The following is a 17,978-nucleotide window of genomic DNA, read 5'->3' on the forward strand; positions in this document are numbered from 1 at the left end:
GATGCAGTACAGGAAGTGCATGCAGGAGTTTATTAGTTTGCAGCTGGATGAATCTGAATAACCAGCCGCTGCGCGTTGAGCCAACGACGCCTAGGAAACATAAAGTGTCGGAGTTGGGGTCAGCTGACTTAAAAGAGCACCACCCCCAATCATCCATTCTCAGGGGTATTGTTAAAAATTTGGGCGATTTCTTTATTGAGAGGAATTTAATCCACTGGCCTTTAAGTGAGCTGAGCCTAACTCTGCCAGCTGTGCTCGTGTGTCCTGCTGTTACAACTTCCTGCCAGGTGCTCCACCAGCTCTGCACCTTGTCCCTCAGCGGCAGGGTTAAAGCCATCGACTCTGGGCAGTATTAGTTTTTGTTCCAAACTGGAACATCCACCTTTTCCATTTAAGTGACTGTTACTCATGTCAAGTTACTGATAGCACAAAAATATTTTTCCTCGGTTTTAGAGGTGATTAGAAGGTAGGGTTTTGTTTTGATTAAAGTAATTGTTATTTTTAAATTCCTGTTGTGTTTCTGCCAGCAGTCACAGTATCTTTGCAAAAAAAAAAAAGTATATATATATATATAAATAAAAAAATAAATAAATCTGCCCAGTAACTGCCACCAGTATCCAGTGACACTCAGACCTCAGAGGGAGGGCAGTTTCTACTACAGTATCTGGCAATAATCAAGACTTTTTGAATGATGCTTTTTAAAATCGTCGTGAGAGGCGTGTCTGTAATCTTTTTTCCTTTCCAACTGACCTTTCAGAAGTCATTTATGCACCTTCCTGTTAATGGTTATGCAACTGCTGTACCTTTTCCCATGACTGTATGGTTCTTATTTGAAGTCTTAACTGCTTGTCAAGTCCTGTTTACTTATTTAATGACGCATCTTTCTGGTGTTACATGACAGATGTTTTTAGAGCAGTTTTCTTTTATAGAGATGACTCTAGTAAGTCTAGGTATTCTTACTGTACATGCTGTAAATGATGTTTTTAGAGTGACTCTGGTTGCACAGCAGTAAGTGCCATGAGGACTCTTGTGTTCGCATACTTTTCTTTTGAGTGTCTTGGTTGTAGTGTGCTTGCTCATTGCCCATAATCATGGGAAATCCAGAATTGTAAGACAAAAGGACTTTTAGAGCCCTTGCACTAATCGTCCTGAATGTTAGTGGATTTGAAGGTGGTACATTTCAAGCAGCAACTCATTGGGAATAGTGCAATAGTCTAGAAACGTATCCACATGTAACCATGTATAGCTTTTGATCGCCTGCTTGTCCTGGCTTATATTCACGTTAATCATTATGGGAGCTTTATTATTTAAAAAAAAAACAAGCAAAGAAACTGTAAAACAATCTAGGTTTTCAAAATGAATGTAGACGGAGAGGAGGGTGAGGTTTGCTGACAGGCAATGAATGATTGAACTGTACCCCAGTTTCATCCCACATCGTCTCTCTCATGTTGCCCCGACTGCTCGGAGGGCGCCAAAGCACTTTGATGAAACGGTCACTGAAAGAGCAGCGCCCCCTGCTGCAGGCAGAGCGTCAATCCAACGTTTCTAATCGCTGATTTGTGTGGATGTCCCTGGATGTTAGAGATCTGGTGTTTAGTAGTTCTCTATGAAATGTTTGTGTGCGATTGTGGAGCAAAAGGATTTATTCATTTGTGTGTGCTGACACACAGGAAGAGGAGGGCTGAGCTCATTTCTTCTCGAAGAACGGAGCGTTTACACTAAGGGCGAAATGCACAGCTGGAGGAAGATGCACTGTTAGTAGCTGTTTGGACCTTACAACAAATAACTAGAAGTTCTTTTGTCTTGTTGTTGTTTATTTAATGGTTATTGATAGAGACTGATTTAGAAACTGCTGCTGATGCCGAACAGGTCAGCAGCAGGTTTGTTAGCAGTGATTGTAAGAGGATGTTTGTGTTGAGCAGAAAAGGAGATTTAAAAACATGTTTGGTACTCCAGCGCCTCTTCATCAGCACCCTCCAATCAGCTGATGAGTGCTGAGAGTGATGAGGGATATTCAGGGTTAATGAATGTGAGGGAGAGGTGACCTCATCAGTCCTCTGTTCCTTTTCTTTTCTCTTTAAAAGAAGTTCTCTTGACTCGAGTGTTTGAAGTGCAGAGCCGTGGTTCTCGGTTTAATATTTCTTGGCATTTAAATGATTTTTTAAAATAATTTTACGATGTTTTTAAATACTATTCTTTTACAACATCATGTCGTGTTCTTAAAACCCCCCAAAACAAGAAATTTACCCTTAAAACCGACTGAGAACCACTGATCTGATTAAGGTGGAATTTTCTTCTCTTCCTCCTAACACACTCTCACGTTCTCTTTTATGTAAATCTGTTCTGTCACTTTTTGTATTTTGCTTTTCTCACTCTCCTCCCCAGAGTTTGTGCCTTTCTTCTTTTCTCTCTTTCTTTGGGGTGCTGAGGCCAACACAACTGTATTTTTGTACATAAACTCCTGCACTTTAAACACAATACAGTTGTTGATGAAACAAACTTGCTGTCTGTGGGCTGTCTTTTCTCTCCGAGTCCGTGTCCCGTTGCTAACGAGGGCCTCGCTGACTGTTTCCTCAAACATTTGCCTTTTGCTTCTTCTGTCCTTCGCCTCTTTTCTCCCCTCTACATTGTTCTGTTTCATATTTCGCAACCACGCCAGCACTCTTAACAGGTATGGCTAATTATTTTTTCTTTTTCACTCTTGTTGACACTGATGACACTGTCGCTGCATGAGCCCCCTCCCCACTTTGCATGAAACTCTGTGCATGTTTTACCTGCTTTACATCTGCACAATGAGGGCATTGGGGTTTATGATCACTGTAGTCTTGACAACTTGAAGACTTTGGCAGAATATGAAGGGGAATATGGGGAAAAGTTCAGCTATTTGTGAACATTGTTTAAACACCTGCCTCTACGCAGGAAACAAAACATTTGTGCTACAGCAGAAGATACGAGATGGAGGATTTATTATTTCATGCAGCTCCGTCAATACTTTAGTTTGTAGTGAACATAAGTTATGAGCAGTCCAGTAAACAGTTTTTTTTCCTTCTTAAACGTATCTACAATGAAGTGTTTTTGTCATAGACTGTATATAAAAGATGTACATAATTTCCATAATTCTGAGTCCTATGTAGAGTCTGTGCAGCTGGAGTCACAAAAACAGGCAGGCTCGCAGACGTCTGGCTGTACCTTTGCGATAACTGTCCGATGATGAGGCTGAAAGTGGAACTGCAAACGTGGAAATTACAAAAACCACTTAAGTGGCACCTGTGTTCGGGGTAACATTGTTGCCACTACGTTGGCAATTAAGATTCTCTTGCTGAATTGATCGTTTCTCTTTCATTTGATTTGCGATACAACGACAGAAGAAATAGCTGGATGTGAATAGGAGGGAAGGATGGTACTAAACGGGCCAATCACAGTGCATTTCTAGGGAGAGGCACGTCAGGTTACAGCGTAGGGTTTCGTGGTTGATTTAGACGACTTTGGTGAATCGTTGTAAAGCCTACCAAGTGGCCGGCATGATTGCCAGTATTCAGACCTGTGCTCGGGGATTATGTTGTGATTACTTTACAGTAACTCTGTGTTTTTAGATACGGTGCCAGCTACAATAGAAACAAATAAAATCCTGGCACCATTCAGAGGCAAACATATTTGTTCCTTACGTTTTTGACTTTTTGTTCCTCATTCACATTGCAATAGTTTCTGAGTCTCCCTCCAGGGATTTACTGAAATCTGCGAGTTATATTGAGGCAATAATTGTTTTTCTCTCACTGATGAATAAAAAAAAAAGAAAAGAAACTCTGGTGGAAAAAGTGGAAGCAAATGCACAGAAGGAATTTACTGTACTGAACAGGCCAATAAATATCGTTGCAGCTGCTTTAACACGATGTACAGATGCATTTCTTCAGGTTACTGACGGCTAGATTTAACACAGACGTTGAGCGATATAGATTGGACCGCAAGGGTCTGTGGGGATGCCACGTTTCTGTTTTTTGTGACCACACAGACTCACCAACGGGGACTTTACAGTGCACCAGCTGCACGTGCGCCCCCCCAGGGAGTGGACTTAAAGTGGTCTTCAAAGAAGGATTCATTACTTCACAGCCGTATCTTAAGGCGGTGCAGATTTAACTCTGAAGCATAAATTCACTGCTTTGTGGAAGTACCTTAAACCGACATTCTTTCTAATGACCAGCAGGGGGCGACCCTTCTGGTTGCAAAAAATACTACTGTACAGAAGTGACCAGTTGCTAGTTTTAAATCTTATTAATTACAAAATGATGTATTTTTGTAAATTATAATCCTTTTGTTTGTTTATCTAGTTTTTGTTTTTGTTTTTTTAAAGGTCAAAATGTCCATCTTTGATATACAGTCTATGGTCTTACACTGTTTCCTAAGAAAATAAAAAAAGTTTTGTTACTCACATCTTTTCTCCCCCGTGTTTTTACAGGAGATGAAACGTACCAGGACATTTTCCAGGATTTCACCCACATGGCCTCCAATGACCCAGACAAGCTGAACCGCTACTAGCAGTACGACTCGCAGCGGCCGTGACGCTGCAGAGCGCCGTCCACCCGCGGTCAGAAGGGCTGTTTTCACAAAAACAAAAGTTGGAATGATGTCCACTTCGCATTCACACTCATTCAGAAACGGCCCATCAAAGCCAGCGACCGTATCTAATGTAGCCAAAGCTCCCTTTCATGAGTTCGTTTTCACCAAGGCGAGTGCTTCGTTCAATTGAAGGGGAGCTTCAACAGTGGATTTTTTTTATTTTTAAACTGTGCATGTTAATAGGATGTATAACAGTAAGTAAATGGTACAGTGTTAACGCCTTTGGAAGGATTCACATAGTCTTAAATCCAATGATAATTACACTCAGACTGAATGTAAAGATGCCGTCAAGGCTGTCGCTTACTTTGACTGAGTTAAATGTTTGCTGTCACACTTTGTGACGGTGAAGGACACTTATTGTTTTTTTTTAATAAAGTTAAAGTTGTGGTGCATCAGAGCTGCACAGAGAAGTAAGCCCACGGCAGACTTTTAAAGGCTCTGTTTCATGCTTTTTGTTAACTGCTTCTGCTTTTCATTGGGACTCTTTTAATGAGCTGCAGCATTTTTTTTAATGTAAGTTTTTCTTTAGAGAATCATCAGTAAGTGTATAAGTGTCCGTATGCTTTTATGTTAAATCACCACAGACGTCTACCAGTTTGGATGGTGGCTTTGAAGTGTACAGTGATCTCTGACAGCAGCAAACCCAGAATGAATTCACATGTAAGGTTAAATAGTTGATTTGACTTGATTTTTAAATGCTTTTCTTTTTTAGAAATGTAATTTCTCACAAGTACCTGCAGTGGTTTGAAAAACCATCGGTCATTATTGGGATGATTTCACTGTGTAGATACAGGCAACGCTTTATTTTATGGGTCAATAATTTTCCAGGTGTTTGTCGGTGTGACAGTGTAACGCTGTTTTTATCATAATGGCATTTTCCCAGAGTAGATCCATGAAAAACTAAAAGAAAACAGTTAATGCTGGTCAATCCTGCCATAGTCGAGTGGCTCGACATTCACAGCAGCTCGTCAGAAAAACAAAACATCCTCCTGCTGTTGTAAACCAGTCGGCTATCGATCGTTATACAAGCCCTTTAATAAGACGACAGCAGCGCGCGGTAAAATGTGTTTTATAGCTTAGCAGTTGTCTGTAACGTATCTAATGCTGCAGTCACACAAAATACAGTGGCTGTACCAAAAACGTTGCTGCGACTGTGCAATAAACTTGTTGCCTTTGAAATAGGTGTAGCTTTGAGGACGGGAAGAAGATGCTGGAGTCAGTCTGATATCAGTTTGTGATTGAATGAGGTCACGTTGGCAGTTGCATGAAATCGCTTAAATTTGAAGCAGTAATTCTTCCATAAATAACGATGTAGTTGCTGCAGGACGGCAATTTAACTGCAAAATGACACAGGTGCTCATCAGCCTTGCTTTGATGTAGGAATATAACCACGGTACAACCGGTTTAGACCAGGTGAGTCAAGTTTCCTATTGTAAAGATGTGCATCACAGATGAGTCGCCCTCACCGCTGCAGACTGACTGTATCAACAGTTATCTGCAAACTCTCAGCAATCTGTCTGAGAGCGAATGCAGTCAGTCCGTGTCCCGGCTTTCTTTGGAGACACGCTCCCTCCCACGTGGTCACCTAAAGGTTGAGGGTATTGCACGCTTGGTCTTTGACACCAAAAAATTCAGTGCAATCAACGCACAACTGTTGGCTTTGTTTTTTCCTCTGTGCAAGGTTGCTGTTCGGTTTGGTCGTTACTGAAAAATGTGAGTTCTCTGACCGGCTGATGAGTCGCTGTTGGCGGTCGCAAAGGCATCAGATAGCTCCTTGCAGTTGCTTTGGTTGCTAGTAGATTGCAGTTGTCGCCTATAGTTTGCATGGGCGGTGTACAGTCATCCGCAAACACCGCTGAGTTTTAGTGAAGCTCGAAAAAGTGCGACACAAACTAGATATGGAAGTTGTGCCTTACCACTGACTTATCATCGTTTCATTATTTTGGTCAGACTTTTTTCAAGATTTACTACCACTTCAAAAGTACTTAGCATCTGCTTTGCAGACTTCCACAACTGTGGCAATCCGCTAGCAACCAAAGCAACTTTATATAATACGCATTTGTGGTCAATTTCAACTCACAACTGCCAGAAACCGCTCGGCAACTCATTGGGAAGTACACATTTGCCCCTGACAGCGTAACTAAAAAGCAGCAGAAAACTAAAAATTCTGAAAATGAGCATCTTCTTATTTCATGGATGAATCTATAAGCAATATCAGTGCTTTTCTGTCCAATTAATCTGCTGTGTGCGTGTTCAGACCAGCTGAATTCAGCACTGTGCTGTTTCCTGCCTCTAACTATACAGAAGACGAGATTAAATATAGATCCACTGAACGGCTGTCGCTGAAGCACAGAGGCCGAGGTTTACTCAGACATGTAAATGGTGCACACAGTCTCTCATAGCTAATTAGGAGCAAACTACACCGACCCTTCAATGAAATTTGTTAGCAGGTTTTTGGGAATGTTTTGAAAATGACAGACCTGTAAACTCAGAGCGATGCAGAGTAACCGGATGTGTTAGTGAGTAATGCACCTGCTGTGAGACATTTGTTGTTTCCGTCCTCTCGTGTGTTGAGCTGAGACATTAACCCGATGGATCCAGTTTAGACGCCTCCGGGTGAGTTCAGTGAAATCTTCAAATTCGACTTCTGCAACTTCACTGATGGAAGTTTTGTACTGTGAGTTTCTGTGTTCCTCGCTTCTCCTGCACTTCACTTTGAAAGTTACACGACATACAGTCAGATGTTAATCGCAGAGGAAACCTGGGGCTGATGAAACTTGGGATACAATTCTTGTACATTTTGTACAGATGCTTTTGAATTCTCCAGAGGACTGAAGTATAAAGTTAAAGGTACTTGAATCATTAAATAAGCTTTTGTATATGCTGTTCTTTGTATCGTTCAATAATTTTAGCCCCCTTTTTTAAATTGCCTGTCTGTACACCAATATACATGTACTGTACGTTATACCTGTAATATGGAAGGATTTCAATACATACAGACTTGAGGATTCAGCTCAGTGTTGGTTCTTTTACTTTGAGTTCTTCATTTGACTTCATTAAAATCATCAAACAGCCGTTTGACACTGTTAACAGGTTATTGTACGACAGAGAGGTTTTCTTAACTCACAGCCTGCTCATGAAGAAAGAAAAAACTTTCCTTTTAAAATCAAACTAGACGACAATCCTAAATTCCACTCACGGTTGTTGGTGACGGGGGGGCTGGTCCAAGTGTGTCAGAAACTGCTGATCTGCTGGGATTTTTCTGCACAACCATCTCTGGGGTTTTACAGGGGACGGTCTGAAAAAGTATCCAGTCAGTGGTAGTAGATGGCTCTAGAAAGGCAACAGCAATCTCAATAGCCACTTCTTACATTTAAGATATGCAGAAGAGCATCTCTGAACGCAATATGGTTAAACTGTGAAGCCGATGGGCTTAAGCAGCAGAAGACCACACCAGATGCCGCTCCTGTCGGCTAACAAGAGGAGAGTGAGGCTACCATTTACACAATATTCATATGGTAGGGTCATGAAAAGCACTGATCCATCCTACTCGTGTCGTCAGTTCAGGCCCCTGCTCGTGGTGTTAGTACTGTGGGGTATTTTTTTTTTTTTAATTCAATTCAATTTTATTTATATAGCGCCAAATCACAACAAAAGTCGCCTCAAGGCGCTTCATAGATACAGAGAAAAACCCAACAATCATATGACCCCTATGAGCAAGCACTTTGGCGACAGTGGGAAGGAAAAACTCCCTTTTAACAGGAAGAAACCTCCGGCAGAACCAGGCTTAGGGAGGGGCGGGGCCAACTGCTGCAACCGGTTGGGGTGAGAGAAGGAAGACAGGATAAAGACATGCTGTGGAAGAGAGACAGAGGTTAATAAAAGATATGATTCAATGCAGAGAGGTCTGTTAACACATAGTGAGTGAGAAAGGTGACTGGAAAGGAAACACTCAATGCATCATGGGAATCCCCGGCAGCCTATGTCTATTGCAGCATAACTAAGGGAGGATTCAGGGTCACCTGATCCAGCCCTAACTATATGCTTTAGCAAAAAGGAAAGTTTGAAGCCTAATCTTGAAAGTAGAGATAGTGTCTGTCTCCCGAATCCAAACTGGAAGCTGGTTCCACAGAAGAGGGGCCTGAAAACTGAAGGCTCTCCCTCCCATTCTACTTTTAAATACTCTAGGAACAACAAGTAGTTTTAGCACACTGGGCTTCTGAGTACCAGCTGAGAATCGTTTAAATCCTACATCCTTCCTCAGTGTTGTTGCTAAACACGTCCAGCTGTTAAGACCGCGTGTCCCATGGCTCCTTCTGGCTGGATAACACACCACCCCATAACATTACGGTGATTTCAAATGAACCGGAGATTCTCCTTTACAGCAACTGTGTGAAGCTATCATGTCAACATCGATCAAAACCTGAGAGGGATGTTTCCAGCACCTTGTCAAATCTCTGCCATGACGAATTGCAGCAGCTCAGAAACGGAAGCAGGTCCAAACCAGTACTAGTAAGGGACCTATAAAGTGATTGAAGATGTCCTTAAAAAGTTTAAACAGACAAATGTAATAAATAACAACAATACTTCAAGCCCAAAGGACTTTTCTTCTTTCTCAGGGACTCTTAAAGAGCACGACAGAGACGCTCCTCTCGGCTGTTGTGCGCTCGTTATCGTGACGCTGTCTTTGCTTTGGCCTATTATACTTTGCTTCCTGTAAAGAGGATAATCTGTGATTTGAGACAGCTTGATTACAAGATAATGAAGGGGGTCTAAAACTGATTTTGGAGAGCTGAGGCCCTGAGGCTTTGACTCGTTTGTCTTCTGATGTATAATTTCAGCTTATTTGCAGCTGCTTTGTACTTCACGCTGAATGCGGGTGCCAGTCAATGACAAAAATAATCACACATGCTAATTTTCTGATTTTCAAATGCTGGATTTCGCTTATTTATTTATTTTTTTTACAAAAAACAAGTGTCAAAGAAACAAGAATTTCAAAAGACGACGAATATGTTGAAAACGGCAAAAATCCTAAAATAATTTTCTCTGTTTATGACACAGCTTGTTAATAAACATCTGTCGATGTTCCTTTGATGGTAAGAGACGCAGCTATCGTGATTTCTCTTCTCTCTTCAGTCTCTTAACTGAAAAACCGAGTTGATTTGGTTTTCCCTGGAAAATCAAAATAAAGGGTCTAATCTGTCTGTCCAGCAGAGGGAGGGCTGCTCTGGGTGTTTACTCAGAGGTTAAACACTTGACCTGAAAAAGCAGCTCAGATGGTCTTTGTGCAGGTCTGAGTTTCTTAGTTTATTAACTTTATTAATTTGCACCAGATTTGAAGGCTTTAATCCTCACACGAGTCTGTGTGTTTGGTTACTTTATCACCTAAATTCAGAGCGCATAAAGACTTCATGCTGTCAGTTGCCTTTTCAGTGAAGTCATAAATCCATCCGGGTGCCAATCTCAACACAAGTCCATTACCATGCGTCTCGGTCCACCTTTAATAATTACGGCACGTTTATTTCTGCAGCTGCTTTAAATGAAAGGCGTGCAGGCCAGTCATGCCCAACACTTCAGATGATTTATAGGCGTACCCGTGTGTGTGTGTGTGTGAGAGATAGGGGAACCTATGTGTTTAGTCTGCTGCAAACTAATGTTCCTGCTTCTTCAGTAGTGTCTGCACCACCATCATTTAACTCCACTGTACCAGACACTCTTCGGTTAAACATCTCTGAGGAACAAAGTGCACGAGTCCCTTTCAATATTGCCGCTGACCCAGGTTCACCTCGCTTCAGCTGTCCTGCCTCTTCTAAAGCATCAGCCTGCTGTGCAGAGAAACTCCTACACCTTTTATAACGCAGGGTGAAACGGTGGTGAATGATAGAAATATGCTGTTCGGCTGTCGCTGCGGAGTAGGAGGAGACTGCAGCAGGATTTATTTGTGAATCATATTCCCAAAGTGGGCATTGTGAACTTTGCTGTTAATTTTCAGAAAGGAGTAGAAGCCTCAGAAAACTCTTATTCCTACCTGGAAGTCATGCTAGACTAGGTGGATGTGGATAGTGGCTGTAACTCTGTGCTACAGGTGACATTTCTGTTGTTTCCAAGCTGTAATTTTTTTTTTTTATGCAGCTTCTTCAGGATTAAAATCTACCACTGCACAGCTATAGCACAGGTGCACTCAGTAAAGACAAGTATTTACAGCAAAGATTCAGTAGGGTGCATTAACATGATGGCATCACACAGTGGCTGCAGATTTCTTGGCTCCACATCCATGATGTGAATCTCCTGTTCTGCCACATTTTAAAGGGGCTCTACTGGTCTGAGATCTGGTGACTGTGGAGGCCATTTGAGTACAAACTCACTGTGTTGTTCAAGAAAGCAGTTTGTGATTAATGAGATTGGTGACATGGCACGTTATCCTGCTGGAAGCAGCCATCAATAGATTTGATTCAATTGCAATTGATTCAACTGATATAAAGCCAAATCACAACAACAGTCATCTCAAAGCGCTTTATATTGTAAAGTAGAGACCCTACAATAATACAGAGAAAACCCAACAATCAGACGAGCCCCTGGGAGAAAGCTCTTGGTGGCAGGGGAAAGGAAAAACTCCCTTTTAACAGGAAGAAACCTCTGGAAGAACCAGGCTCAGGGAGGGGCGGGGCCATCTGCTGTGACCGGTTTGGGATGAGGGCGGGAAGTTGGGACATAAAGGGATGGAGATGGTCAGCTTGTAGCCTGGTACCCCATAATCACTGACCAGACCCTTTTGCATCTCACCTCTTATTAGCACCCCTCCCACTCATCTCTTGTATAGACAACATTCTTTTAGGTGGCTCTGAATTGGTTTACCTACCCACACCCACTCTCTGTCTCTGTAAACCCACAATGTCCTGGTATAAACACACCACCACAGCAAACTAAAGGAAAATAGGACTTCTTTGAGTCAGCTCAAAGCAGTCCGGCCACCCTCCTTTGGCCTCTGGCGCCAGCGATGCATTTTCACCCAGAGAACTGCTGCTTGGTTAGATGATAAACCCCAGAGATGGTAGTGTGGGAAAATCCCAGTTGATAGCTTCCTGTATATTTATAAATCCCTGCTGCATGTCATTAAACTCTATCCTCTCTCTCATACTGTGGGTTTTGTCTCTATCTTATCTTTTTTCACCCTCTTCTCTTTCCCTTCAACCCCCAGCGGCTGCTCCTCCGCGAGCCTGGTTGTGCTGGAGGTTTTTTCCTCTGGAAAGGGAGTTTTTCTTTCCAGCTGAGAGTGCTCATAGGGCAGTGGTTCCCAAACTTTTTTTGCTGGGCCCCCCTTTGTTTTACAAGAAAAATATCCCCCCCGCGCATGCACACACACAAAAACATCCTCCAACCACACACGCCCATATTTTGCTCCATTGCGTTTTTTTTCACACCTCAAACATTTAGTAAACAATTAAGCAAATACAAGTAATCTGCGATAAATTACAGGTAGTAAGAAAATAAACTACTAACTCTTTTACGCTGCGTCCGCACCTACACGGGTGATTTTGAAAACGCAGCTGTTTCGTTCACACGTAAACAGCGTTTCGAATCACCGAAAACGGAGATTTTTAAAAAACCCTTTTTTGGGTTTATGTGTGGACGAGGAATACAGAGTTCGTCATGCAACGTCAAAGGTATGTGCCCTTTTTCACGTCACGCTGTGCGCCACGTTATTGTTTACATGAGATGAATTGCAGAATGGCAGATAGTCAGATTAACAGTATTTTGTCTCTGTCTGCAGTGTTTACATGCTTACACACACACGCAGTTACTGTCCCTTCATTTAGAAAGGCAGAGGCGTCACGTGTGATTATTTTACGTGTAGTTGTTTTGTTCCTGTGTAATAATGTTCAACATTGCTGTCAATACATTTTTCAAAAATATCTCTCTGTCCAAAATGGGTTCAAAAACATAAACAGCTGTGGGATCCTGTTTGTCCGTGATTTGAACCGAGGGAACAAATCGTGGCAGGATCAGCCTGATATTATCCCGCTGTAACTTTACTGTATAAAGCGCTAACATCTCCAAAATGTCAGGAGTAGAAAATCAAGAATGTGGGATACTGTTTGTCCGTGATTTAAACAGCCCAGCGCTGCTCCCTACACAGGGAAAACCAATCCTGCAGGGAGACCTACCTCAGCACTTGTGAAGGTGAAGCCAAAGGGAAGATTTGCTTCACCAGATTTTCTAGTCTTTGGCTTAGAATGAAGTTGGTTTGGAAACATATTCAGCGATGCTTCATCTCCTGCTTTGCATTTGTGTGGGAGCCCCGTGCTGGCTACTCCTTTTCCTTTTCTCCTTTTCATGCCCCCCCCCCTTCAATGGCTCTGCGCCCCCCACTTTGGGAAGGTCTGTCATAGGGGATCATAGGGCCTTACCTCTAATATACTAGCTCACAGCTATGTGGATGGAGATTTTAGCATTGTGTGTTTTCCCATTAAGCTGTCAAGAGATGCTTAATCCATCTACTTGTTGCAGTTAACAAACATGACTTGATTTTAAAGGTCACCTAATGCCTGCCTATGTGCAAGGCTCACTGATCTGCAAACGTGCCACTGAGCCTTTTCCAGGAAGTCTGCGGTCTGCTCGCCTGTGGGGAAATGAAGAGCCGCCGCTGGAGACGTTACCCTCTATAAAAACACCATGTGAACAAACGCTAAGAAGGCCAAGAGCCATCAACGCTGCCAGGGACTGAACCTGTGAAGATATTCATGTTAACAAGTCATCAGGACCAGTGGTGACTGAAGACTTATTTTGTTGAAACAAGTGGAAAACGCCAGTAGAGTGAGTCATTCAGTTCCAATGCAAAAAATCCCCCAAAGTGTTGAATTAAGCAATAGGCTGTGATTGCTTCTCTTCTATCTGACACTTTAATGAAAATAACAACTGACTATTGAGGCTGCTTCTTTGAGCTGTTTTTCCTTTCCATCACATCACTTTTGAGCTTTTGCTGTGGAACAAGAGGACGATGAACAGGAAAGAAGCAGCAGCATCATCAGGGTGCTCAAATATCTGATCGCTCAGTCACATGGTAGCAACACGGTGCATTTAGGCATGGTTAAGATGAGCTCCTGAAGTTTAAACTGAGCATCCGAATGGGAAAGGCTTGCTCGTCTGATGGGATTTTTACACACAACCATCTCCAGGGTTTACAGAGCACAGTCTGAAAAAGAGAAAACATCCTGTTCTCTGAGTGAGAATGCCTTGTTGATACCAGAGGTCTGAGGAGAATGACCAGATTGCTTCAAGCTGACAGGAAGGCAACTGTAACGTATCCACTCAAATCAGCTGAGATCTGCAGAAGAGCATCTCCAAATGCACAGAAATGGTCTACAGCAGCAGAAGACCACGCCTGGTGGTACTCCTGTTAGCTAAGGATGGGAATCTGTGGCTAAAATTTACACAGACTAACTAAAGTAGAATGTTAGAAGATTTCTGCTGTGATATTTAGATGGTAGTTTCAGAACGTGGTGCAAACAACTTTAAAGTACAGTATGGATCTATCTTGCCTTGTATCAAAGGCTTCTGGTGCATGATCTGAAATCTGCAGCGACTGTGTGATGCTATGGAGCAAAATCTCTGAGAAATGTCTGCAGCACCTTGTTGAATCTATGCTACAAATACACAGCATCAAGGTGTACCTGATAAAGTATCCAATGTGCAACAGACAGATCTGTGAGTGTGGACACTGGGATCAAGTCTTCAGATGTTTAATGTCTTGTTGCGCTCTTAAATTATAACAATTTCTTTGTGTGCATTGTTTCCACTGGGACGTCCCAGTGGAAACAATGCACACAAAGAAATTGTTCTACTTAAGTTTTTCTAGTGACTTGATTTCAGTCTGCGGTGACTGTTGCAACACTTCAGCTCCACCTCTGGTTTATAAAATCTCTGGGAAACAGACCAGAAAAATAAGAAGCATGAGGCTGGAAAAGTCACGTAGATCGCATTTATTCTTTTGTGTTTCTGAACAGTGAAGCTGCCTGGAAGGACAAAATGTTTGAGAGATGCGTCTTGGCAGCCTCTGAGAAAAGAAAGCTTCTCAAACTGAAGTAGGATGAAGGAAAGCCATCGTTCCGCCAGAAATACTTCAGTGCTGCACAGAACAATTGTGGTCTCCAAATCCTCAGGCATGAGCACTAAATGTTTACTCCACCCGTGCTCACACTGAACAGACGGGGGGTTCAGGTTTCATATTTTGGAGCGGCCTTGTGCTGAGAATCCAAACAGTCCTGCCTGTATTCCCTAAATGCTGATGATGAATGGGCAGACGGCATGAATAGGCTCAGTGTTATAAGCACATGGTCATACCGCGAAATCCTCCACCGCCTCTGAATGACCAAAGGGGGGCAGGGGGTGGATGGGTGAGGAGGAGGTGGTGGTGTCTGAGGTGTGTGCAGTGATGTGCTGTACCATGCACCACCCTCACCGGCCTGCAGGTCTGCGCTCCACTCTCCAGAGCTTGTGCTTGTTTAGGTTATGTCTCCACAGCCTGCGTTCCCAGAGTGAGCTGACCCGGCTGCCTCCGCTCGATTTTTTTCCTTCCTATTATGTTCAGTTCAGTTTTCTTTTTTATCCTGAGTGAAGCTTCCCCAGAGACGGCACAGTGAGCAGTCGGGCTTTCCAGCAGCTGGGGAATACGAGCCGCCTGCTGCTGCTAGCGCAGCACCACCATCACCGTCAGGTCTGGTATCCAGCTGTTCTGACACCCAGAGGACAGCTGCAGGGAACTCAGGGGTGCAAGGGTGCTCAGCCTGTGAGTGTTTAGGCAGTGGGAGGAAAGAGGCCAGATACTCATTGAATTCCCAAAAGCAGCTGGGAGCAAAGTAACCAAGCTCTTCCCAGTAAACAGGTACTGGTGCGGATATTTAAACAAGATTCACTGCAAGAAAAATCCAAAATCAGGACCTTAATGAATCCATGCTTCTTGTACTGTCTTTGCAGTAAATCCCGAGCCATTGGAGAGCAACATCACAGTACATTTATTGTTTAATCCGTTAGATTAAAGACCAATCCATGAAAAAGGGTCGAGGCCTGTTGATTCTGTAAACATATAAACACACACACTGTGATGTGTCTGCTTCCCTGATATCAGAGTATTTGTTGGGAGGAAAGCCCGTGTTACGAGTGGGGGTAACCCCACCTCAGCAGATCAGGATCCAGAGCTTCATGCAGTTCTCATCAGCTGTGGAAAGTGTGCTCGGAGAGGGTGATTAATCAGTGAAGTGTTGCTCAGGGATGAAATGCAGAGCCGAGACTTGCTACTTGTCCTGCCCAGCTGTTGCTGACGGTTTCCAGCCATGTTGGAGAGCATTGTATAACTCTTGAAACTGTTTTGACATGAGTCACCTATTGGGGTCCAGCAGGGCCAAACGAGTATCAACACGGTAAACTTTAGTGGATCGGGCATGGCACGTGACAACGAGACCCAGAACTTGCTGTACCCACACGGGTAGCCTGTGCAGCAACCTGTTAATTTGCTCAGTCGGTCTTTCTGCGCTGAGTCGTGGTTCATGCCAACTGCACTTCTTACACAAGATTTCTTGTAAACTCCAGCACTCTAGCACTTAGGTGAGCTCTTATCAAGCACGGCCTGTTTCTGTAGCTGACACTGAAAAATGATGCAATTTTGTGAAATTGCTCAACTGCACATATGGTGCTATGAAAGCCTTTCATAATTTCTTAGTTTTTTTGCATATTTGTCACACATCCATGCTTCACATTATCAAACAGGGTTTAATATTACACAAAGATAATCTGATTAAATACAAATGTACTGAGTAAAAATGATGATGTCAGTTATTAGTCAGTTACTCACTACAGCCTGTACATACTTATAGTTATAGAATATTCACAACATACTTCATACTGTGTACATTATAACATACCATAATAGACCCATTTCTGTAATATACTTACATATCTATATTATTGCTAATATATATTGTAATATATCTATATCACTAAAGCACTTCTGGATGGATGCAAACTGCATTTCGTTGCCCTGTACCTGTGCATGTGCAATGACAATAAAGTTGAATTCTATTCTATTCTATTCTATTAAAGAGGAATGAACCATTCGGAGGTGGACTTGCTGGTGTGTTGTGGATCACAATCCTGCTGCAGTGTGCTTGAGTTTCAGGGCTCAAACAGACTGTCAGGATTTTCTGTCAGAGAGCAAAATTCATGGTTACATCAGTTATGGCACGTCGTCCTAAAGCAGCAAAGCAGCACGAGACCATCACGCTACTACATCCATGGGCCTTTTCTGAAATGCTGTGTTAGTTTTATGCTGGGACTTTATGATGAGACTCAGACCTTCCAAAACACCAACTTTTGTCTCATCAGTCCACAGAATATTTCCCCCAAAGTCTTGGGAGATCATCGAGGTATTTTTGTGGCAAATATGAGACAAACCTTTGTCCTTTTTTTTGGTCAGCAGTAGGGATGGGTATCGTTTAGGTTTTATCCGATACCGGTGCCAAATCGGTACTTTTGAAACGGTGCCGGTGCTCAAACGGTGCTCAAACCGGTGCTTAAAGAATGGAGAACACAAAATTGGTCCAAAAACCTCTCATGTTCAGCTGTTTTTTTGTAAAAAGATAACAATGTTAGCCTTTTCTGCAGCTATGGGGCATATATGGCATCACTCTTGGCTGGAAGCAGTGCTTAAACAATGGAAAAAACACAAACTTTGTCCAAAACCTCTCATGTTTAACTGTTTTCCACTTTTTCTTTGGTCATTTTAGCCTTTTTGTCCAGGGTGAAGGGAGTATCTGCCATCAAACAAGAAGACAGCCGCATGTAGCTATGATGATGTTTGCTAGTTCACTTTACATGCATTAATGTAATAACGTGGTTAGCCTACTCAACGTAAATTACACACAGACAACATGAAGCTACTCACGCAGAGAAGAACGGCTGCTGCTGCATCATCATCCGTCATCATTTCTGCTACACTGGCAGGGCTAGGGGCCAGGACTCTCCTCTTCGGGTTTTTTGGGGGATGTTGCTAACTCCGGGTCAGATAACAGGCAACCCACGCACAGTAGATGCGCTCGGTGTGAGGTCTTGCAGAAAGCTATCAAATACGGCGCATTTCTCGGCTTTTAAAAAAACGCTATGCGTCGCCAGGTGTTTCATCGGATTCGAGGTGTTACCTCCTTTGACAGTATCACAGTATCAGCTTAAAGCACTTGTTGCAGGCTGCTGAGTTTGCATCTTTTGCTGTGAAGTACAGCCAGACTTTGACCGCTTCGCCTTGGGCATTTTTAATCTGTAGCTCTGCATAAAAGAACGCACGTACCTGGCCCCGCCTACTATCCTCGGAAACG

The 17,978-nt window shown here is 42.9% G+C and overlaps 1 protein-coding gene across 2 annotated transcripts in view; it reads left to right on the forward strand.

Moving 5' to 3' along the window:
* Positions 1-7,680, forward strand: part of LOC308396970 (arf-GAP with coiled-coil, ANK repeat and PH domain-containing protein 2-like) — a 49,704-nt gene extending 42,024 nt beyond the window's left edge. Inside the window, exon 24 of one of the 2 annotated variants that reach the window (XM_080882639.1) lies at positions 4,454-7,680. In XM_080882639.1, the coding sequence (XP_080738765.1) occupies positions 4,454-4,533 (80 nt within the window). In that variant the 3' untranslated portion in view covers positions 4,534-7,680. The remainder of the gene's footprint in view (positions 1-4,453) is intronic. The other variant, XM_080882640.1, reaches the window with a different exon arrangement.
* The last annotated feature ends 10,298 nt before the right edge of the window (positions 7,681-17,978 follow it).

This window comes from Rhamphochromis sp. 'chilingali' (genome assembly GCF_963969265.1).
Source record: "Rhamphochromis sp. 'chilingali' genome assembly, chromosome: 5".
NCBI lineage: Eukaryota > Metazoa > Chordata > Actinopteri > Cichliformes > Cichlidae > Rhamphochromis > Rhamphochromis sp. 'chilingali'.